Below are 24,315 nucleotides of genomic sequence, written 5' to 3'. Positions count from 1 at the left end.
TGTAATGTTATATACAGTACTAGGCCATGTGAGGCAGGAATAATGGGTCCTATGTAATGTAATGTTATATACAGTACTAGGTCATGTGAGGCAGGAATAATGGGTCCTGTGATGTAATGTTATATACAGTACTAGGCCATGTGAGGCAGGAATAATGGGTCCTATGTAATGTTATGTTATATACAGTACTAGGCCATGTGAGGCAGGAAAAATGGGTCCTATGTGATGTAATGTTATGTTATATACAGTACTAGGCCATGTGAGGCAGGAATAATGGGTCCTATGTGATGTAATGTTATATACAGTACTAGGCCATGTCAGGCAGGAATAATGAGTCCTATGTGATGTAATGTTATATACAGTACTAGGTCATGTGAGGCAGGAATAATGGGTCCTATGTGATGTAATGTTATGTTATATACAGTACTAGGCCATGTCAGGCAGGAATAATGGGTCCTATGTGATGTAATGTTATATACAGTACTAGGCCATGTCAGGCAGGAATAATGGGTCCTATGTGATGTAATGTTATATACAGTACTAGGTCATGTGAGGCAGGAATAATGGGTCCTATGTAATGTAATGTTATGTTATATACAGTACTAGGTCATGTGAGGCAGGAATAATCGGTCCTATGTAATGTAATGTAATGTTATGTTATATACAGTACTAGGTCATGTGAGGCAGGAATAATGGGTCCTATGTAATGTAATGTTATGTTATATACAGTACTAGGTCATGTGAGGCAGGAATAATGGGTCCAATGTAATGTAATGTTATATACAGTACTAGGTCATGTGAGGCAGGAATAATGGGTCCTATGTAATGTAATGTTATATACAGTACTAGGTCATGTGAGGCAGGAATAATGGGTCCTATGTAATGTAATGTTATATACAGTACTAGGCCATGTGAGGCAGGAATAATGGGTCCTGTGATGTAATGTTATATACAGTACTAGGCCATGTGAGGCAGGAATAATGGGTCCTATGTAATGTTATGTTATATACAGTACTAGGTCATGTGAGGCAGGAATAATGGGTCCTATGTGATGTAATGTTATGTTATATACAGTACTAGGCCATGTGAGGCAGGAATAATGGTTCCTATGTGATGTAATGTTATGTTATATACAGTACTAGGCCATGTGAGGCAGGAATAATGGGTCCTATGTGATGTAATGTAATGTTATATACAGTACTAGGCCATGTGAGGCAGGAATAATGGGTCCTATGTGATGTAATGTTATTTTATATACAGTACTAGGCCATGTGAGGCAGGAATAATGGGTCCTATGTAATGTAATGTTATGTTATATACAGTACTAGGCCATGTGAGGCAGGAATAATGGGTCCTATGTGATGTAATGTTATGTTATATACAGTACCAGGCCATGTGAGGCAGGAATAATGGGTCCTATGTAATGTAATGTTATGTTATATACAGTACCAGGCCATGTGAGGCAGGAATAATGGGTCCTATGTAATGTAATGTTATATACAGTACTAGGCCATGTGAGGCAGGAATAATGGGTCCTATGTAATGTAATGTTATATACAGTACTAGGACATGTGAGGCAGGAATAATGGGTCCTATGTAATGTAATGTTATGTTATATACAGTACTAGGCCATGTGAGGCAGGAATAATGGGTCCTATGTAATGTAATGTTATATACAGTACTAGGCCATGTGAGGCAGGAATAATGGGTCCTATGTAATGTAATGTTATATACAGTACTAGGTCATGTGAGGCAGGAATAATGGGTCCTGTGATGTAATGTTATATACAGTACTAGGCCATGTGAGGCAGGAATAATGGGTCCTATGTAATGTTATGTTATATACAGTACTAGGCCATGTGAGGCAGGAAAAATGGGTCCTATGTGATGTAATGTTATGTTATATACAGTACTAGGCCATGTGAGGCAGGAATAATGGGTCCTATGTGATGTAATGTTATGTTATATACAGTACTAGGCCATGTGAGGGTGGAATGATGGATGGGTCCTATGTAATGTAATGTTATGTTATATACAGTACTAGGCCATGTGAGGCAGGAATAATGGGTCCTATGTGATGTAATGTTATGTTATATACAGTACTAGGCCATGTGAGGCAGGAATAATGGGTCCTATGTGATGTAATGTAATGTTATGTTATATACAGTACTAGGCCATGTGAGGCAGGAATGATGGGTCCTATGTAATGTAATGTTATATACAGTACTAGGTCATGTGAGGCAGGAATGATGGGTCCAATGTAATGTAATGTTATATACAGTACTAGGTCATGTGAGGCAGGAATAATGGGTCCTATGTAATGTAATGTAATGTTATATACAGTACTAGGACATGTGAGGCAGGAATAATGGGTCCTATGTAATGTAATGTTATATACAGTACTAGGTCATGTGAGGCAGGAATAATGGGTCCTATGTAATGTTATGTTATATACAGTACTAGGCCATGTGAGGCAGGAATAATGGGTCCTATGTAATGTAATGTTATGTTATATACAGTACTAGGACATGTGAGGCAGGAATAATGGGTCCTATGTAATGTAATGTAATGTTATGATATATACAGTACTAGGACATGTGAGGCAGGAATAATGGGTCCTATGTAATGTAATGTTTTTTTTTTAAAACATATTTTTATTGTAAAACCGCAATAAACAATATAACATATTGATCAGAAAATGGCAAGACATCAACAGGACCACAACAGTGATGTGCAATACAATGTATCCATGAGGAACGTAACAATACAGGAATTAAAATGGTGGTTCACCTGAAGACAAGGTTTCTTCATTATACCAGGCTGTAAGTTGAACTGCAGCTCGAAGCGTGTCTTTAACCTGAGGTGTTAATGTGTGAACATATGGGAGCCAAATATTAAAGAACTTCTCTGCTTCCTTGTCTTTATTAAGGGATAGTTCTAACCAATCCATATTAAATAGGTGCGTAATTATAGGTTGTAAAAGACTGAGTGTTAAAGTGTCAGTGGATATCCATTGAGATAATATTGTTTTTTTTGCAGCTGCTGCAATCTTTGCTAGTAATAGACGGGCACCTCCAGGGGCACAGGATGATCCAGATGATGGTACAATATCCCACATAGCCCACTCGGGTGTTAGTTCAAAGGCAATTCCCAACTTGGTGGAAATATAGGTGTGTACCAAGGACCAGAACCTCTGTACCTCCGCACAGTGCCACATACAATGCATTAGATCTGCATCAGGTTGACCACATTTAAAACAATTTGAGTCTGTGGAAGTACCTGTGATGAGTCTTAATTTGGGGGTGAAATAGGCACGATGCAATAATTTATATTGCATTTCCGCGTATGAAGCCGAAATTAATTGCTTATTGAGTCTAACAAAAGATTTCAAAATGGTGGATAGGGGTATGTTAGGGAATGTGGAATGCCACTTGGCAAATCCCACCGTCTCCACTTCCAAATTTATTTCCCGGCGTATATAGGTGTATAGCATAGAAGTGGAAAATGACATAGAGAGGCAGCGAGACAGCACATCATCCAAACCATTTTTCCCAGGTATAATGGGAATTTTAGGGAGTAAAGTATTGACATAACTACGTATTTGGAAATATATAAATAAAGGGATTTGGATACAGGGAAATTTTTCCTGTATTTGGTTATGAGAGTAAATAGTCATTGTGGAGAGATCCAATAATTGATATATGTAACGCAATCCCTGTGTGTTCCAGGTTTTGAAAGTTTGTGTTAGAAAACCAGCATCAAACCCTGGGTTATGGCCGATAGGAAGGAACAAGGAGACATTGGGAGGGACTCTCATTTGAGTTCTGGCTCGGCGCCAAGCCAAGCATGTAGTATGTAGTAGTAGATTTTGTACTACGTGAGGTGGAAAGGACAAGGGTCGTGTGTGTAGCAAACTAGCTAATGGCATTTCAACACTAAAAGATTGCTCTATTAGCGTGTCAGCAAATCCATTTGTTCCTCTAATCCAGTCAATTGCGTATCGGTAATTTGACGCAATAGCATAAGATTTTAAGCAAGGGAGATTAATTCCGCCTAAAGCAGGTGGTTGTCTGAGTTTGAATAATGAAATCCTGGGTTTTTTGTTCGCCCAAATGAACTTGCTGATCGCTTTGTTAATCAATTTTAAATCAGATTCTAAAGGAAGCAAGGGGAGCATCTGAAAAAGATATAAAATCCTAGGAAAAGATATCATTTTAATTAATTGACATCTACCGAGATATGAGAGTGGGAGATGTTTCCATTTTTTAAAATCTAAAAGTGTACGTTGTATTAAAGCAGGGAAATTGACTGAGTATAGGGCGGAGGGATGTGCCGGGATATTAAGGCCTAGGTATTTTAGAGTTGTTTTGGCCCATTTAAATGGGAAAGAGTTTTTCCAGTTTTTTGTGACGTCCGAGTGTAGGGCCAAGGCCTCTGTTTTGTTATAATTTATCAAAAAACCAGAGATAATATGGAAGTCTTTCAGGATATGAAGGAGTTTAGGTATGGCAGAATGTGGGTTCTCAAAATACAGTAATAAGTCATCCGCATACGCGGAGACTTTCAAAGTATTATTTCCGATATTTATTCCCTGCCATTGTTGACATAGCAAAAAGGTGCGGATAAGAGGATCTATAGCCAGGTTAAATAATAAAGGAGATAGGGGACAACCCTGTCGGGTTCCCCTATGTAGTCTAAGGGATGGAGTATTCAGGCCGTTAACTGTTAGGAATGCTATAGGGGTGTGGTATATTGTTTTGAATAATGTAATAAATTCGGGACCAAAATTTTGTAGCTGGAAGATGCGCAGTAGGTGGTTCCACGACACCCTATCAAAGGCCTTGTCAGCGTCGCAGCTGACAAGGAGCGTTTGGTTATTTCTCATTTGGTGAGATTTAGTTAATCCTGCAATCAAATGTCGGACGTTGATCACTGAGTGTCGTCCTTTCATAAACCCAGTTTGTGCGGTGTGTATGAGATGTGGCAATACTAATTGTAAACGTTGAGCGATAATACCAGTGAGGATTTTGAAGTCCTGGTTGAGCAGAGATATTGGCCTATATGATTGGGTCAGCGTAGGGTCTTTCTCAGGTTTCAAGAGAAGGATAATTCGGGCCTGGTTAAAGTCTGGTGGTGTTGAGGTTCCCTTCAATATTGAATTAAATAAGGAAACTAAATGAGGGGTTACAAGTGGATTTAATATTTTGTAGTACTCGGCACTAAGGCCATCTGGGCCGGGTGTCTTTCCGTTGGCCAGGGACTTGATAGTTAGAGCAACCTCCAACTCCGAAACAGGAGTTGTTAGGGAGTCGCGGGCCTCTTCAGAGAGGGAAGGTAGATTAGCCTCTTTCAAAAAGTTCATCCCCAGAACAGGGTTATCATCCTGTGCGGAGTATAAGTCTGTGTAATATTGTAAGAAAGAGGCCGCAATGTCCTCGTTGGTATGTAATGATCCTAGGGGACCTTTAAGAGAAAGAATGGGAGAGGATGTTTTCTGACTTCTCACTATATTAGCTAGCAGTTTGCCCGCTTTATTTCCCCAACGGAAATAGCGATGTTTCTGGAAATCTAGATAATATTGGGCTCTTTCAGTGCACAATGTGTCATATAAATTTTTGTTATTCAAATAATTCCGCCGTGTCTCTGTGTTGTTATTTTGCAGCATAATGGCATACGATTGTGATAGGGCGTTACTCAATTCCGTGAAACGTGTGTTAAGTTTACGGCGTTTATGGGAAACATATCCCATAATATGCCCTCTCACTACTGGTTTAGATGCGGCCCAGAACAATGATATGTCGCCAATATGAGAAGCATTATCATTATTATAATTAAGAAATTGTTGTTCTAAGTATTTTTTGAAGTCTGGAGAAGTGAATAAGTATGAGGGGAATCTCCAATTGAAGGAAGATGTTTTGGGGGTAGATAGTTGTAACGTGAACCATGTAGGCGCATGATCGGAGATGACTATGTTTTCTATATGAGATGTTTGAATCCTATTAATTAATGAGCTTGAGACCAGCCAGAAGTCCAATCTAGCTGAGGAGTGGTGGGGGTGGGAGTAAAACGTGTAATCACGTGCTAAGGGGTGGAGGTGTCTCCATGGGTCTACTAGGGCGAGGGATTCAATTAGTAGTTGTAGCGTTGGAGATGTGCTGCCCCGCCACTCACCGGATGCTCCCGTTCTGTCCAGACTAGGAGAAAGAGTAGTGTTGAAGTCTCCTCCTATGACGAGGGCGCCTTCTGCCCAATTCTGGAGTCGGGCGTAGAGATCGGAGAAGAATGCATTGTTGTGACCTGTGGGAGCGTACAAAGTGACAAGCGTGATTAATTCACCTTCTAAATTCAGTTTAAGAAAAAGAAATCTGCCCTCGGTGTCCAGGATCGAGTCTACAACTGTGTATTTTAAAGATTTATGGAAAATCACCAGCACCCCTCTTTTTTTAGATGTGAAAGATGCAGCTGTATAATCTTTTATCCATGAGTCTCTAAGAGTATTAGGGTCACCCTGTCTCCAATGGGTCTCCTGTAGCACTGCTATGTCAGGTTTAAATTTTTTAAGTTGTTGTAGTATTTTACGCCGTTTAATCGGGGTGTTTAAACCCTCTACGTTCCAAGTTAAAAATCTTATGTTTTTTTGTGTTTTAGTGAGATCAGCAATAGAGTGAGACATTGTATTATCCTATACCTGTTCTGTAGATCAAAAAAATGAACCATCGTAAATAGACCATCACGCTCTCAGTCCCAGCATGCAGAGAGCGCCTGCAGTAAAACCTTGAAAGTGCCATTACAAAAATACACATAACACAAAAACAAAAACAAAAACATGACCTGCCATAATGTATGGAATATAACAAACATAATGCAGTCTTACAATTTTTGAAAATTTTAAGAACCAAAAAATAAGGCTCTACGGGCCTATTTAAACCCAGTGAGGTATAAAAGTATCGATAATTGAAAAAAAGAAATAAAAGAAAATAAAAAAGGGGATATAAAAGAGGAGGAATGGTAAATGTGTAAAAGGAAGGGGAGAAAACAACAAACCAGAGATTATCTTGACAATTCTGCCGTTGACGTTTAGCAGTTGTTAAAATAACCAGAAATCTTGAAAACAAGCATAAGATATATATTTCCAATAACAAACTCTCCATGTTTGCGATAGGAGACGGATTTGTACAATTAAATGTATCTTTTTAAGTCACGATATCATTTTGAGGAGTGATTTGGTCAGTTAGAGAGTCCAGGAAAGTCTTTGCAGACGATGGAGAATCGAAAAAGTGTTGTTTGCCGTTATGTAGGACTTTCAGCTTCGCAGGGTACATTAATGCAAATCTCAGTCCCAGATCAAATAATGCTTTACAAATAGTAGAGTATTCCCTTCTTTTCATTGCTACTTGATACGAGAAGTCCTGAAACAACAACAATTTGTGTCCCTGATAGGTGAGGCCTTCTGATTTGCGGTAGGCGTCCAGTATGCGAGTTTTGTCTAGGTAGTTCAACATTTTCATTATGACAGGCCTAGGTCTTCTCTGGTCAGAAGCACGGTCAGGGCCTATGCGGTGAACTCGTTCTATGATGAGGGTATTGGAAGAAGCCGAGCAATTGAGCTCAGAGGGTAACCATTTAGAGACGAAATCCATGAGATCTCTTTGCTTAACAGATTCCGGTAGGCCTATTAACCTTAAATTGTTGCGGCGATTCCTATTCTCTAAGTCTTCCAATTTTTCCTGCATAGCAGAGATCGCTGATTCCTGTGTACGTATTACGCTTTGTGCCTCTGTTAGCTCATCTTCAACATTGGAGATACGTTGTTCTGCTTCCGTAAAGCGTCGACCATGTTCCTTAAGTTGCGAAACTGCTGATTCTATAGCTTCTTTGAGGCCGGACAGTTTTTTGTCAAGCAAGGGAGAAAGAAGCTCAGATATTTCTTGGGCTTTAGCTATTGAGGCGGTACTAAATTGAGTCGATTTAGAGGTTCCGTCCAGAATATTGTCAGCTGGAGGTGAAGTAGGAGAGTCAGGAGATGATGATGGAGCTACATTTTTGTCTTTCCCTTTAGTAGTTTGACCTTTAGGTGCACGCTGTGGTCTGGCCACAAACTTCTCCATGGTATAGGGATGTGATGTGCGATTTAATCAGGAGCCACTAGGGGGAGCCCCAGGTGTTCAGGATATATATGACACTGGGTCTGTAAATTAAAACTTATAGTATGGCTTGTGAGCACTATCTTTGGACCAGACAAGACAAGATCACAGTATGAGGACCCAGCTACACCACCCTGCTCCCTGGTGTGAGCAGCAAACAGAGAGGATTGTGAAAGGAGGTAAGCGCTTGCTGCAGCAGCTTAGTCAGGTCTAAAAAAATGGCGGCCGCGGGTGATGTGTGGCCAGCGGGGAGCTTGTAACTGAGGGGCGTCCCTGAAACGGTGTCCAGGCGTCCCGCTTGTTCCTATGGGTCCAATGATAGCTCCGGTGGCTGTTGCTGAAAGTGTGGAGGGGAGAAATTATGCCCGGCCGCGATCCAAGATGGCGGCCGCGGGCAGTGCCGCTTTTCCAATGCGGCTGTACTCCGGTGTTGTGGGGCAGTGCGGGGGGCCGGGGCATGCGCCGCTCTTACCCGCGTTATCCTAGAGACCTCAGGGTGGCTTTAGGTGAGGCAGTGAGTCTCTCCGGCGGCGCTATGTCTCGGCTATATGGAGCCGGCTTGGGAGCCCATTCAAAGTGCGGCCAGGTCGTTTGGTCCGCCCACCGGAAGTCGTAATGTAATGTTATATACAGTACTAGGTCATGTGAGGCAGGAATAATGGGTCCTATGTGATGTCATGTTATGTTATATACAGTACTAGGCCATGTGAGGCAGGAATAATGGGTCCTATGTGATGTAATGTTATGTTATATACAGTACTAGGCCATGTGAGGCAGGAATAATGAGTCCAATGTAATGTTATGTTATATACAGTACTAGGCCATGTGAGGCAGGAATAATGGGTCCTATGTAATGTAATGTTATGTTATATACAGTACTAGGCCATGTGAGGCAGGAATAATGGGTCCTATGTAATGTAATGTTATGTTATATACAGTACTAGGCCATGTGAGGCAGGAATAATGGGTCCTATGTGATGTAATGTAATGTTATATACAGTACTAGGCCATGTGAGGCAGGAATAATGGGTCCTATGTGATGTAATGTAATGTTATATACAGTACTAGGCCATGTGAGGCAGGAATAATGGGTCCTATGTGATGTAATGTTATGCTATATACAGTACTAGGCCATGTGAGGCAGGAATAATGCGTCCTATGTGATGTAATGTTATGCTATATACAGTACTAGGCCATGTGAGGCAGGAATAATGGGTCCTATGTGATGTAATGTTATGATATATACAGTACTAGGCCATGTGAGGCAGGAATAATGGGTCCTATGTAATGTAATGTTATATACAGTACTAGGCCATGTGAGGCAGGAATAATGGGTCCTATGTAATGTAATGTTATATACAGTACTAGGCCATGTGAGGTAGGAATAATGGGTCCTATGTGATGTAATGTTATGTTATATACAGTACTAGGTCATGTGAGGCAGGAATAATGGGTCCTATGTGATGTAATGTTATGTTATATACAGTACTAGGTCATGTGAGGCAGGAATAATGGGTCCTATGTGATGTAATGTTATGTTATATACAGTACTAGGTCATGTGAGGCAGGAATAATGGGTCCTATGTGATGTAATGTTATGTTATATACAGTACTAGGTCATGTGAGGCAGGAATAATGGGTCCTATGTAATGTTATGTTATATACAGTACTAGGTCATGTGAGGCAGGAATAATGGGTCCTGTGATGTAATGTTATATACAGTACTAGGTCATGTGAGGTAGGAATGATGGGTCCTATGTGATGTATGTTATGTTATATACAGTACTAGGCCATGTGAGGCAGGAATAATGGGTCCTATGTGATGTAATGTTATATACAGTACTAGGCCATGTGAGGCAGGAATAATGGGTCCTATGTGATGTATGTTATGTTATATACAGTACTAGGTCATGTGAGGTAGGAATGATGGGTCCTATGTGATGTATGTTATGTTATATACAGTACTAGGCCATGTCAGGCAGGAATAATGGGTCCTATCTGATGTAATGTTATATACAGTACTAGGCCATGTGAGGCAGGAATAATGGGTCCTATGTGATGTAATGTTATATACAGTACTAGGTCATGTGAGGCAGGAATAATGGGTCCTAAGTGATGTAATGTTATGATATATACAGTACTAGGTCATGTGAGGCAGGAATAATGGGTCCTATGTGATGTAATGTAATGTTATATACAGTACCATGCTATGTGAGGCAGGAATAATGGATCCTATGTGATGTAATGTAATGTTATATACAGTACCATGCTATGTGAGGCAGGAATAATGGATCCTATGTGATGTAATGTAATGTTATATACAGTACCATGCTATGTGAGGCAGGAATAATGGGTCCTATGTAATGTAATGTTATGTTATATACAGTACTAGGCCATGTGAGGCAGGAATAATGGGTCCTATGTAATGTAATGTTATGTTATATACAGTACTAGGCCATGTGAGGCAGGAATAATGGGTCCTATGTGATGTAATGTAATGTTATATACAGTACTAGGTCATGTGAGGCAGGAATAATGGGTCCTATGTGATGTAATGTTATGTTATAGACAGTACTAGGTCATGTGAGGCAGGAATAATGGGTCCTATGTGATGTAATGTTATGTTATATACAGTACTAGGTCATGTGAGGCAGGAATAATGGGTCCTATGTGATGTAATGTAATGTTATATACAGTACCATGCTATGTGAGGCAGGAATAATGGGTCCTATGTGACACCTCAGGGGACCCGTGTGCCCCCCAGGGTCAGACACAACCCCCCCACAACACACAGCTGACAATGGGCAGCATTAAGCCCTGCCTCTTAGTCACAGCTCGCAGCCCCGCCCTGCTGCCAATCACCTCTGCTGTGGCCCCGCCCCTCTTTGTTGATCTGGCCAATCAGCGCGCAATAGAACGTCCCTGGCTGCCGGGAGACAGTGTCACAATGTAACAAGCTGCTGCCGCTGCTGCGGGAGATATAGAGACAGACAGAGAGACTGGTGCTGCTCTCCGGGGATCCCGGCTCTCACTGACTGACTGCAGGTAACCAACTGTGCATCGTCCCCCGGGACTCAGCCCAGGAGCCATGCATTATACCGGGGGAGAGAGGGAGGGAGAGATGGACGGGTGCTGCAGTCCGGCTCCTGCTCTGCTGCATATGCCTCTGTGTGTGTGTTATATATATATATTATCCCAGACTCTATCTATCTATCTATCTATCTATCTATCTATCTATCTATCTATCTATCTATCTATCTATCTATCTGCCCTGTGCTGGCATTCCCCTAGCTGCCCATGGGATGGATGTAGCCGGGTCTGCAGCATGGAGGGTGAGCTGGGCATCTGCTTTATCTGCCATGTAGTTGGCTGTGATAGTGACCACTGGCATCTGCCACACCTTCCCCGTGTCCCTGCAATGAGTTGTATTATGTGTACAGAGAAATATTTAGCAGAGCTTAGCAAACACAATCGCACAATACATGTTACACTAACAGCGACAGCAGACATTGCTATATATATATATATATATATATATATATATATATATATATATATATATATATATTATATATATATATATATAAATACATTACATACATACATACATTATCTCGTTGTGATGTGTGTAATGTTTTGTGTAGCATTTGGAGTGACTGTTCTGCATCACAAGACTTTCTGCAGCAGATATGCTGGATGGACACTGTGTGAGGCTGTTTGTCTCCATAAAACAGACTATAATGCAGATAGTAAGGCGCATGTTACTCCGCGTCACATTGTGTGTGTGTGTGTGTGCACGCTATGAGATCGCTGTCTCTGTATATAGTAAATGAAGCGTAGTATTGTGCCACATTGCTGCTGAGTGTAGTATTCCCCTTCAGCCAGTGTCCCCTATTAATGCATTGCAGCTGTGATACAGTATCCAGGCCGTAATACAATCCCTGACTAACACAAGGGTTGTGTGTAATATATCCGGCATCTGAGTGCTGATGCAATGGGTCATTGTCTGTCTGCCCTGTGATACATGTGGATCACATTTACCAGGGACTGTCTCTGGGGATGCGCTATGTACATATGACCGTTGCTGGTTATCGGCCTATGTGGCAATGCTGTGCAGGTCTCTGGGGATGCGCTATGTACGTATGACCGTTGCTGGTTACTGGCCTATGTGGCAATGCTGTGCAGGTCTCTGGGGCTGCGCTATGTACATATGACCGTTGCTGGTTATCGGCCTATGTGGCAATGCTGTGCAGGTGTCTGGGGATGTGCTATGTACATATGACCGTTGCTGGTTATCGGCCTATGTGGTAATGCTGTGCAGGTCTCTGGGGATGCGCTATGTACGTATGACCGTTGCTGGTTACTGGCCTATGTGGCAATGCTGTGCAGGTCTCTGGGGCTGCGCTATGTACGTATGACCGTTGCTGGTTATCGGCCTATGTGGCAATGCTGTGCAGGTGTCTGGGGATGTGCTATGTACATATGACCGTTGCTGGTTATCGGCCTATGTGGTAATGCTGTGCAGGTCTCTGGGGATGCGCTATGTACATATGACCATTGCTGGTTATCGGCCTATGTGGCAATGCTGTGCCGGTCTCTGGGGATGTGCTATGTACATATGACCGTTGCTGGTTATCGGCCTATGTGGCAATGCTGTGCAGGTCTCTGGGGATGTGCTATGTACATATGACCGTTGCTGGTTATCGGCCTATGTGGCAATGCTGTGCAGGTCTCTGGGGATGCGCTATGTACATATGACCGTTGCTGGTTATCAGCCTATGTGGTAATGCTGTGCAGGTCTCTGTGGCCCATGTGTTTGTCTATGTGACCCCAAGAAACCGCACCACTCCTCTCTGAAACTCCTGTTTGCTGGCATCATGGACTGGTCAGTTTTCTATGGTCTGTACAGGATATGTCATAGGTGTTTCCATCTTGGCATATCTGTGGCCGCCTTCTGTGTGATTGGCCCGTGGCCGCCTTCTGTGTGATTGGCCCGTGGCCGCCTTCTGTAAGTCAGATCACTGGGTACATATATAGGACCTCATTCAGAGGCGGTCGTTAGATGCAAGCGGTCGCACTGAATCAGGGCGACCGTTTGCATCCTGAACGACCGCCTCCTTGTTGATTGTTAAGCTGTGGGTTACCACCCACAGCTTAACGACCGACCAGGTTGATGGTCACGATCGGGGCTTACGACCACACCCTAAGGTTGGATCTGGGCACTCGTAAGCCCCAGGGAGCTTCCTGCTCTGATCGAGCAGGAAGCTCCCCACTGACATCAGCAATGATGTCAGTGCGGCCACCCACAAAACGGTAGGCGTTTGTAAAGGAACGCCTCCGTTTTGGAAACCACCCTCCCCCCCCGGCCCGCCTACCAAACGGGGGCAGCTGTCGATCAACATCGACAGCCGCCCCTTTGGTAACGAGCTCCAGAGAGACAGAGTTTCTCTGTCGCTCCGGGGCTTGCGCAAGCGCAGTGCGGCCGCTGCGCGTGCGCAGGCCAAACCATCGAGTCGGTTACGAGCGCATCAGCGCTCGCGACCGACTCTGAATGAGGTCCGTAGTTTAATGTGTACTCGGCTTTACATGCAATCAAAAACACACAGGATCCGTTTTTTTTAGATCAGAGATCCGACTTGCGGGAAGACCCGAGCCAGGACTCTGTTCAACTCAGAACCCTTGGGTGTGTTTGGTTCCAGAAAAACTGAACCGCTCATCTCTCATTTTAACCCCACTACAGTAGGTTGCAGTGTTCGGATGGAGGGGGAAGGGGTGTTTCTCTAATACCCCTTTCACACTGCCATCAAGTAACCTGGGTTACTGTGCAGTGTTAAAGGGCCCATTTGAAATATCCCGGGTTGAGCGACCCGGCACTTCAAGCTGGGTGACGAGCAGAGTTGAACACGAGTTCAACCCGGCTCGTGGTGCGGTGGGAATGGGTAACGTGGGTCGAGGCGACCCGGGTCCCGTTCACTGCATAGAGAGAGCCGGCGCTTCGAGACGGGATCAGTGATATCACAGCAGATTGTGTCACTGTAATGTCACCTTTCTGACCTATATCAGACCTAATGATACAGTTCTAAATATGCGGAAGGTGCTTGTAACTCTCCCCAATATTGTGAGTATGTGTTTTGTATCTAATACCCTATTAATCATTACTCTTTACAGAACTGCTATGAAATGTCAGGGTTATAGTGAACATTTTCACATTTCATATCTGAGAATATAAATGGTATGGTTGGGTGGTTATTGGCCCTTTTCTGTTGCTCGCTGCGAGAATCTGCAGAAATGAGTGAGTGGCACCTTTACACTTTGCGGATAACTTAGCCGGGTTATTTAGCTTTTGACATCTGAAACCAAGTTAACATAACGCAGACTATATACGTTTAGTGACGATGCCACACTCATTTTCCCTCAGAAATGGACAGGACAGGACACGTGTCATATTCTGAGTCGCCATATTACAATACATCCATTATCGCAGGTTTTTTGAATGGCTAAAATAGACTAGTGACACAAATAACTCAGATTCAGGGTATCCGCTTCCCTGCGCTGTGATGCATTTTACAGCCCCCGTCATCTAAATGTAAGGAGTGCGCAGTCCTATCGGAACGTGATAGCTGCAGACGCAAATTGCTGCTATGAGTGAATGGTCTGACGCTTTCCCTAGCGGCGTTCTCGTCCTAGCGTTTGCATCCCTCCATCTTCCCTGTATCTGATGGGGAGAAACTAGGGGTCTCCCCACAAAGGTTGGACTTTGGTTAGATCCCCATCACATTTTAGTTTATCTGTATTGTTACATAAATAAGCAGGGTGCACCTAGATTGGGCAATGAGGGTATTAAACACGCGCCAAATATAAAACTAAGAGGGAAACTTAAATTCTAATACTCTCCTTTGTCACTGGATGATTAAATCCCCAACACTTGGATGACCGTGTACGGCTGATCTCCCCAACCATACAGATAAGTGCCTCTATGTGTGTGTATTCAGCAGACCCCTTAAATAAGGATTTGGGGAATTCCCTTCCCCCCTAAATATAATCTGGAATGAACTTGCTCCATAACCAGTATGGAGGCTGGTGCTGGGGACTGTTCGGGTGCAACGTTGCGTGGAGTTTGCGCACATCCAGTTCTCTTAGGATTGAAGGAAATCTCTTTCCTTGCACAGGTGAATCACGTTCTCCTGTTAGTGTGTAATCCCTGCACACAATATATCCCATTGGGATCTGATATGTATTATTATGTTCAGCGTTTATCATCGGCTAGCTGGAATGTGTCGCCGGTGGCCTCAGGAGTCACAGGGTTAACAGCTGTCGCCTCGTCTAAGAAACCTCTTGTTTTAGCATTCTCCGCTTGTGCTTTATTCAGCTCTAATCGTCACCTTATAAGGCCTTTTATTTGGGCGTACATTATGTTTCTCTTATTAAACAGAATTTAACGATAGTCTGGATCCATCATGCTCATAGATTTATTTATATTAGTATAATATGTGTAACTTTGTAGAGCTATGACTGTGATTTCTTCCCTTATAGACAGACCTTTTTTTTTTTTTTTTTAATATGTGGGATATTCCAGTATAGTCCTTCATGTTCCAGTATGGTCCTTCATGTTCCAGTATAGTACTTCATGTTCCAGTATAGTACTTCATGTTCCAGTATAGTCCTTCATGTTCCAGTATAGTCCTTCATATTCCAGTATGGTCCTTCATGTTCCAGTATGGTCCTTCATGTTCCAGTATAGTCCTTCATGTTCCAGTATGGCCCTTCATGTTCTAGTATGGCCCTTCATGTTCCAGTATGGCCCTTCATATTCCAGTATGGTCCTTCATGTTCCAGTATGGTCCTTCATGTTCCAGTATGGTCCTTCATGTTCCAGTATGGTCCTTCATGTTCCAGTATGGTCCTTCATGTTCCAGTATGGTCCTTCATGTTCCAGTATGGTCCTTCATGTTCCAGTATGGTCCTTCATGTTCCAGTATAGTCCTTCATGTTCCAGTATAGTCCTTCATGTTCCAGTATAGTCCTTCATGTTCCAGTAGAGCACTTTATGTTCCAGTAGAGCACTTCATGGTACCTCATGTTTCTGTATAGTACTTCATATTCTAGTATAGTACTTCATGTTCCAGTACGGCTCCTCATGTTCCAGTACGGCTCCTCATGTTCCAGTACGGCTCCTCATGTTCCAGTACGGCTCCTCATGTTCCAGTACGGCTCCTCATGTTCCAGTACGGCTCCTCATGTTCCAGTACAGCACCTCATGTTCCAGTACAGCACCTCATGTTCCAGTACAGCACCTCATGTTCCAGTACAGCACCTCATGTTCCTGTATAGTACTTCATGTTCCCTTATATTACTTCATGTTCCAGTACAGTACTTCATAGTACTTCATGTTCCAGTACAGTACTTCATAGTACTTCATGTTCCAGTACAGTACTTCATAGTACTTCATGTTCCAGTACAGTACTTCATAGTACTTCATGTTCCAGTACAGTACTTCATAGTACTTCATATTCCAGTACAGTACTTCATGTTCCAGTACAGTACTTCATAGTACTTCATGTTCCAGTACAGTACTTCATGTTCCAGTACAGTACTTCATAGTACTTCATGTTCCAGTACAGTACTTCATGTTCCAGTACAGTACTTCATAGTACTTCATGTTCCAGTACAGTACTTCATGTTCCAGTACAGTACTTCATAGTACTTCATGTTCCAGTACAGTACTTCATAGTACTTCATGTTCCAGTACAGTACTTCATAGTACTTCATGTTCCAGTACAGTACTTCATGTTCCAGTAGACTACCTAATTTTCCTGTATAGTACTTCATGTTCCAGTAGAGTACTTCATAGTACTTCATGTTCCAGTACAGTACTTCATAGTACTTCATGTTCCAGTACAGTACTTCATAGTACTTCATGTTCCAGTATAGTACTTCATAGTACTTCATGTTCCAGTACAGTACTTCATAGTACTTCATGTTCCAGTACAGTACTTCATGTTCCAGTAGACTACCTAATTTTCCTGTATAGTACTTCATGTTCCAGTACAGTACTTCATAGTACTTCATGTTCCAGTACAGTACTTCATAGTACTTCATGTTCCAGTACAGTACTTCATAGTACTTCATGTTCCAGTATAGTACTTCATAGTACTTCATGTTCCTGTATAGTACTTCATGTTCCAGTAGAGTACCTAATTTTCCTGTATAGTACTTCATGTTCCAGTAGAGTACCTCATTTTCCTGTATAGTACTTCATGTTCCAGTAGAGTACCTCATTTTCCTGTATAGTACTTCATGTTGCTAACTTTTGATTTGTAAATCTCATGCTAATGGTGCTTCATTTATTTTTGTATATTTATTTTATTTATTTATTTATTTATGTTTTTCATGTGGAGAAAATGTGTGATAAAAGTCTGTGTTTTGGGCACCCACCAGGACTTTAGATGAGTTTAGTCACGTTACGCGGCTAAACCCGGTACATTTGTCTGCGATAGTTAATGGACACCCCAAACCAGTTGAATTGCCTGTCGGGCGCACATTAATTATCGCTGCAGAAGAAACAATTGATTCACCCCCTGACCGTGCAGTCATGAATTCAATTTACTGTATTTATTATTTTTTTCTTTCATGGCTGTAATTAAATGTTCTGGAGCGATTATATTTAGTCACAGCAGTGATGATCAGTTTGTCAGTAGTATTGTTGCTTTCTGATGTATAGAATGATCGTTATTATTTACCTGCTGGAGTATAGAGAAAATATAAATCTATGGCGGAGTTGTATCAAACCTTCTGCAGAGGATGAGTGGAGACATTGCCCAAAGTAACCAATTGGCTTCAAGCTATCATTTATCTTGTACATCCTATAATATGATGGCTAGTAGCTGATTGGTTGCCATGCCCTATTTGGAAGGTTTGATACCTCTCCTCACACGTATCTAGCTATTTATGTGCTTTCTTTTGTATGTAGGTCTGTGGCAGGTGTCTCGATGCCTTCTGCACGTGCCGCGTCGGTGGCGCAGGAGTTTGAGATGAGCGTTACACAACCTGGGATGTATTGAACGTATCCCTCTGTGACCGGGACATCGCATCAGTATGACTGGCTCTAGCTCGAGTTTCCACCGCGCCCATACCAAGCACTGCCAGTCACACCAGCACCACAATGCTGGCACAAAGGTTAACAAACCGGCGCGATCGAGGAGCCTGCATGACCGCCCCTTGGATTCTACGCTTACTCTAGCTCCAGCCAGCGCCTCCGGTAACAGCTCGGGAGGATACTCGGAGGAAGAGGATAAAGAGGTGGGAGCCCTCTTCTATGTCAATAAGAGCGGGTTTCCCATTGACGGGCAGACGTGGGAAAGGATGTGGGGGCACGTGGCGAAAATCCACCCCGATGGCAAAGACATGGTGGAAAAGATACGAAATGCAGCTGTTCTTCCCAAGGTGAGGTACAGAGCATGACGCGTTTTACACTTGTACTCCAGCCTCAAAGATGTGCATGACGCGTTTTACACTTGTACGCCAGCCTCAGAGATGTGAATGATGCACCAGCGATGTGCATGACGCGTTTTACGCTTGTACACCAGCCTCAGATGTGCATGACGCGTTTTACCCTTGTATACCAGCCTCAGATGTGCATGACGCGTTTTACGCTTGTCCACCAGCCTCAGATGTGCATGACGTGTTTTACACTTGTACGCCAGCCTCAGAAATGTAGTAATTATGTATATTTCCCAGTTCACTGGTATTCAATGTTTTCTTGCATACATATCTTTTAGGCGACGGGAAGAAGTAGTCTCTTTGGGCAGCAGATTTAACATTAATGTTGGGGACTTTGGGCCTGATTTAGCACGGCTGCGCAAATATGTAAATGAATGTGATCGCGATGCGATTGCAGCACTTTACCAAGACGGCCCCCAGCTTATAAAAGCGCCCACTTTCCATTACATACATCCGCAAGTCAGCAAAAACATCGGTAACATCGGACCCATACGCAGAGATGTGGTTCAGCTAGACATAACTCACAGACTCTGACGCTTCCTTTCGCCATGCACCGCTCTTGCTGCCTATGCCGTCGCTGGGGCTTAATTATGCACGCCCTTGTACCGGCGTTCCAATGCACAGGCACGCCTGCCTTCCTTTGACCACACCTCCTCTCCACCCCCAAATGGCACTTGCTGTTACTCCCACGTGTCTCTGCGTATCCGCCGTGATCGCGGCGGCTGGTTAGCGCACTGCGGTGCATATGCATGCGCAGAACGCAAAACATCGACCGGGTGCGTGCAAACGCAGACCTGCGACCCACGCTGAACCGGGCCCTTTATCCACTGGAGGGTGGGGGGGAGGCTGATATGCATGACGTACATTCTCTATATAACGCTGCGTAAATGAATGTCGCTGTATAAATGATGATGATAATTTGATGACATTAGCATCTTGTTAATATAGGTATCGAAAAATGTTACAGATGGTGCGGTTATAACAATTGTGTATTCTCCCGTAATCCCGAGAGAAAAACGTAATTGGTGTCGCAGTGAGGACGTGTTGACGCTTCTATATATAGATTATTGCAGAGTCACCGAATGGCAGGTTACAGGGGGCATAATAGAAAGTCATCTCTCCCCAGCCCCCTCCCACCCCCAATCGCCTCTGCTTCTACCCAGGGGACATTGTGATGCGTTTGTGCAAAACTTTGTGCCTGTCTGACAAGTGTCGGGGTGCCCCTGGTAGCAGTATTGCACCAATTTTGGGGAACCCTATGCACAACATGGGCTTTATTTGTGGTGGGAGGGGGGGGGAGTTTATTTATTTCTTTGGTTCATTTGTGTCTAATGTTTGATCTGAGATTTTAATTAAAAATAGAACAAACAAACAATCTGCATAAATCCCCTTATCGAATGGTTCTGGACAAGATGCTGAATTATTGTAACTGGACCTTGGCCCTTATTCAGAGCCGGACGCTCTGAGCAGAGCGCACGCTCTGAATGAGGGCCGGGCTCCATTTTCATGGAGCGTCCTCCTGGACGCTCGTATAGCTGTGGGTCACCACCCACAGCCTATACGAGCGTGCAGTTTGATGGCCGCGATGGTCGTGACCATTGCGACCATCGAAACTGCGAGCCGGAGCCTGCGGTTGAGGTTTTCAACCGCAAGGCCCGGAGTGATTTTGGCTCTATCAGAGCCAAAATCACTCCCACTGACATCACTAGTGATGTCAGTGGGCCGGCTTCTGACGGTAGGCGTTCCCTTGGGAACGCCCCCGTCAGGGAGGCACGCCCACCAAAGGGGGCGTGCTGTCAATCAACATCGACAGCACGCCCCCTTTGATCAGACACAACGAGCTAAGGACTTTCCTTCGCTCGTCGCGTCTGGCGCACGACGGAGCTCCCGCCGTTGTGCGCATGCGCAGTGCACAACATCGACCCACTTGCGAGCGGACATCCGCTTGTGAGTGGGTCTGAATCAGGCCCCTTGTTTGTTATTTGTAGATGCCAATGGGCGTCTGCTCACCCTCAGACGTCTGCAGTCGCCCTGTAACTTGCACAGGACAGATAACTAAACATCTTTGTCTCCTATTCTCCCTGTCCGCGAGATGTCTGTGCAATATCAACACTGGGATTACGAGAGGCGCTCGGGCGTGCGGCCCAGACACCGCTTTGTTTATTAGATCTGCGGATTTGTTATCCAGGGGTCCTTAAACTTATAGCGGCCACACAGGCTGCGGCATTGGCAGCAGTATGGAGAGGCGGGGTGGGCTCACGTGTCGCCACCTTTAATAGTTACAGTAGTTTTGTTTGTTTATTAAAAATAACATTAATGTATAAATGATAATTTTTGTTTTGCTACATTCTAACTAATGGAGGTGTCCCCTTAACCCCTGGAGTGTGGGCAATGAGCGTGATTTTATTTGCCCTATGGGGAGATGTAAAACAAATTATGGGTGTTTAATTCAACGCCTTATAAAAAACAAATACAAGATATAATTTTTGCGGAAGCTGCATAACAAAAAAACGAATGACATGGATGCGGGAATGTGACCAGACCAAAAAGTGCCAAAATAGTTTCAGCCCAGGGGTGAGAACAACCTCAGCGGTGAAGGGGTTAAATCCTATGAAACCTCTTCAGGTCTGGTGAGCTCAGATAGCCGGCCAATGCGATGCGCTTTGTTAGGATTGTTACCCATTGTCCCTGCTGGCCTTCTGAAAGGAATATAGCACATCTGAAGTAATGGTCTGACTTGTACAAGAAAAATAAATAGACCCGAATCCCGATCCTACGGCGCTGCGAATCCCGATCCTACGGCGCTGCGAATCCCAATCCTACGGCGCTGCGAAAACCCGATCCTACGGCGCTGCGAAAACCCGATCCTACGGCGCTGCGAAAACCCGATCCTACGGCGCTGCGAAAACCCGATCCTACGGCGCTGCGAAAACCCGATCCTACGGCGCTGCGAATCCCGATCCTACGGCGCTGCGAATCCCGATCCTACGGCGCTGCGAATCCCGATCCTACGGCGCTGCGAATCCCGATCCTACGGCGCTGTAAATCCCAATCCTATGGCGCTGCGAATCCCGATCCTACGGCGCTGCGAATCCCAATCCTAAAGAACTACAAAAACTGATCTACAATTAATTGTTAGTTGCCCAAAGTAACCAATCAGATGTCTGCTTTCATTTCTGTACTATAAAAATGGCAGCTAGGAGTAGATCTACCAGCCCGTAGATTATCCCAGCCACCGATGACCGCAAAGGGCCTTTCTTACAGAGAGTGCGGTCCTTTGCGGTGTTCGTCATGCATACCAACATTACCAACGTGCCTGATACATGCGAAGAGCGTCGGGGTGCATCGAATCCTAAATGCAATGCGTCATGTATCCTGCCCGTAGGGTAGTTTCCAGCTGTTCCCTATTACCAGGCGATACCAGGTCTAGGGCTCTATTTCACATCGATATTCGTCGCCAGCGGCATATATATGCCACCGCTATTTACTATAACATACCTGTCTGGTGAGGGCCATTGTTGTCTCCCTCCTCTGCTGTGTCACCGGCAAAAGGCTACTGCGCAGCAACTGTCGGCAAATGTGCTTCACCCCGGCAAAGACTCCTAAAGCCTGGAAGGCTTGTCGGCAATGGGGACAGTACCGCTAACGCAAGCCGTACAGTCATATACACTGCGCTCCCCGCTGCACGGATGTCACAATCCCTTTAGCGACTGCGAACGGGGTTATTACAATTTTCTTAATTAAATGTTGCCCATAGATATTTGTCCCTAGAAGTTTGTGTCCCTGAAAATATTTTCACCTTTTGACTAACGGTACAATCCCTATTCGTTATATCAGACATGGCCGGCACACAGCGATCCCTATTCTCTGGGATTTATCATTGCAGATGGGGGGGAAAGAAGTGTTTAAAGACAAAAATAATAATAATAATAAAAAAAAATACTATACAAAGGGCTCGATTCAATTGTTGACTGTTATTCAGATATTCCCCATTTGTTTTAAATGCCCATTAAAAATAGGAAAAAAATAAATGAGAACCCATAGCCGAAATATTAGTAACTAAGGAGCAAAGATATGTGTTTTGTATATAGATTTCCTAAAACAATGTGCCTGTCCGGTGCTCCTGAAAGGAGTCTCCATGTTGGTAAAATGTATATACTACTAGGTGATCGTGCAGCTTTCACCTCTAATACTGCTTTTATTTAAAGGTTTTTATCATTTAAATTTTTTATTTTATTTAGGAACCACCTCACCTCGTCCTCATCTAAAAAGCATCGGGTATCGCCAGTGTTTTATATCTTGTAGCGCTAGGTCTGCGGCAGTGGTCATATCACATACAATGAGTGCAATCGCAGTATCACAGCGGGCAGTCGGCCTGGTCAGCTGGTGCCCGTTGCAGCAATTCCGCCCGAAAAATTCCTGAGCTCCGTGGGTTCTGTAATATATGCAAATCTACCTCATTCACTGCTATAAAATGATGCCCTAGGGCAAATCTTCTGGTATTTCCGCTCACACCTACCCTCCGCAGTGTCACAGCTTTCAGCTGTGAGCCCTGGGTACTGCACGGCACAGCCCCCCGGGCACCAGTGGGTATATACTAGGTGGTAGTAGTCAGCTATAAAGACCTGCGATTATGCCTCATTAGGTAACTGTCTGTACCGCCAGTGGTGGTGATTGGCACTTGCAGGTTGCGCATCCTTAGGGCTGTGATTGGCACAATCAGCACAGGAGATTTGGTTTGTCCTACAAAGACCAATAGATGGAACCTCATCGGGACAATGAGACTAGTCGTTGTCCCTATTGTCAGGAAACACAAAATTCATTATAAACAGTGCAAAATAAATATCAGGATCGTGTGACGTAGCTGTCCCCCATTTTACTGTATCTATAGCTTTGCTGATCCTTTATACTAAGTATTTACGGCTCATCCAGTTGTCTGCAGCTAAATATATTAAGGCCTAGAAATGTCCCGTCTCTTGTCTGGCTGCTGGGAGACTATTTATTACAGGCAGGAAAGTAAGTTGTTGTTTTTTGCAGGATTTAGGGCCCTGCTGATGAATGCCTGTCGGTGACTACTGCAGCCTTCACCGGGGGACACACGACTCCTGTGGTGCTTCCACGTGCTTGGCTTTGTACAGGGAAGCCTATCATCCGACAGATAATGCCATCCTTTAAAAAAATATATATATATATTTTTTATTAAATTTCTTTCTTTCTTTATTTTTTATCATTGTCCAAGCCGGTATTTCCACTTCCAGTGCGGTAAGATGATTCACGCATTCCGTTATGGACGGTTTACAGGCCGGTCAGTGGTGCTGGAGCAATTGGACCAAATCAAGTTTTTTTTTTTTTTTTTTAATCCCTACGACAGGCAGAGATAGAAAACATGGAATTTGCAGCGTTCTTAATAAATCGTCCCCTGGTTTTGGGTGCCCCCTTCTGCTTTGGTTTCCGCAGGCTGTCCTAGAAATAATATGACCCAATAAGGCATTGGGACCGCGTTCTATGAATGGCTATAAATGAATGGCGTATTAGTGATGGGCGCTATTGGTTTCGTCTCTCCTGCAGTGTACAGCCTCAGACAGAAATGACTTCTACAATCCTCTCTTCCCGGGATGTATATTCCAGCGGCTACTGTGTAATCTTCGTCTTCTTACTATAAATGGTGTCT

The 24,315-nt window shown here is 43.8% G+C and overlaps 1 protein-coding gene across 1 annotated transcript in view; it reads left to right on the top strand.

Annotated features, from left to right (window-relative positions):
- The first annotated feature begins 11,087 nt into the window (after positions 1-11,087).
- VASH2 (vasohibin 2) overlaps positions 11,088-24,315 on the top strand; it is an 88,255-nt gene continuing 75,027 nt past the window's right edge. The window contains exons 1-2 of the mRNA XM_088458851.1: positions 11,088-11,189; positions 18,115-18,587. Coding sequence (XP_088314977.1) covers positions 18,240-18,587 — 348 coding nt within the window. The 5' untranslated portion in view covers positions 11,088-11,189; positions 18,115-18,239. The remainder of the gene's footprint in view (positions 11,190-18,114; positions 18,588-24,315) is intronic.

Source organism: Taudactylus pleione, unplaced genomic scaffold, assembly GCF_031769625.1.
Source record: "Taudactylus pleione unplaced genomic scaffold, aTauple2 ptg000860l, whole genome shotgun sequence".
NCBI lineage: Eukaryota > Metazoa > Chordata > Amphibia > Anura > Myobatrachidae > Taudactylus > Taudactylus pleione.
The sequence above is the reverse complement of the archived record's forward strand: the minus strand, read 5'-3'. Positions and strand labels throughout refer to the sequence as shown.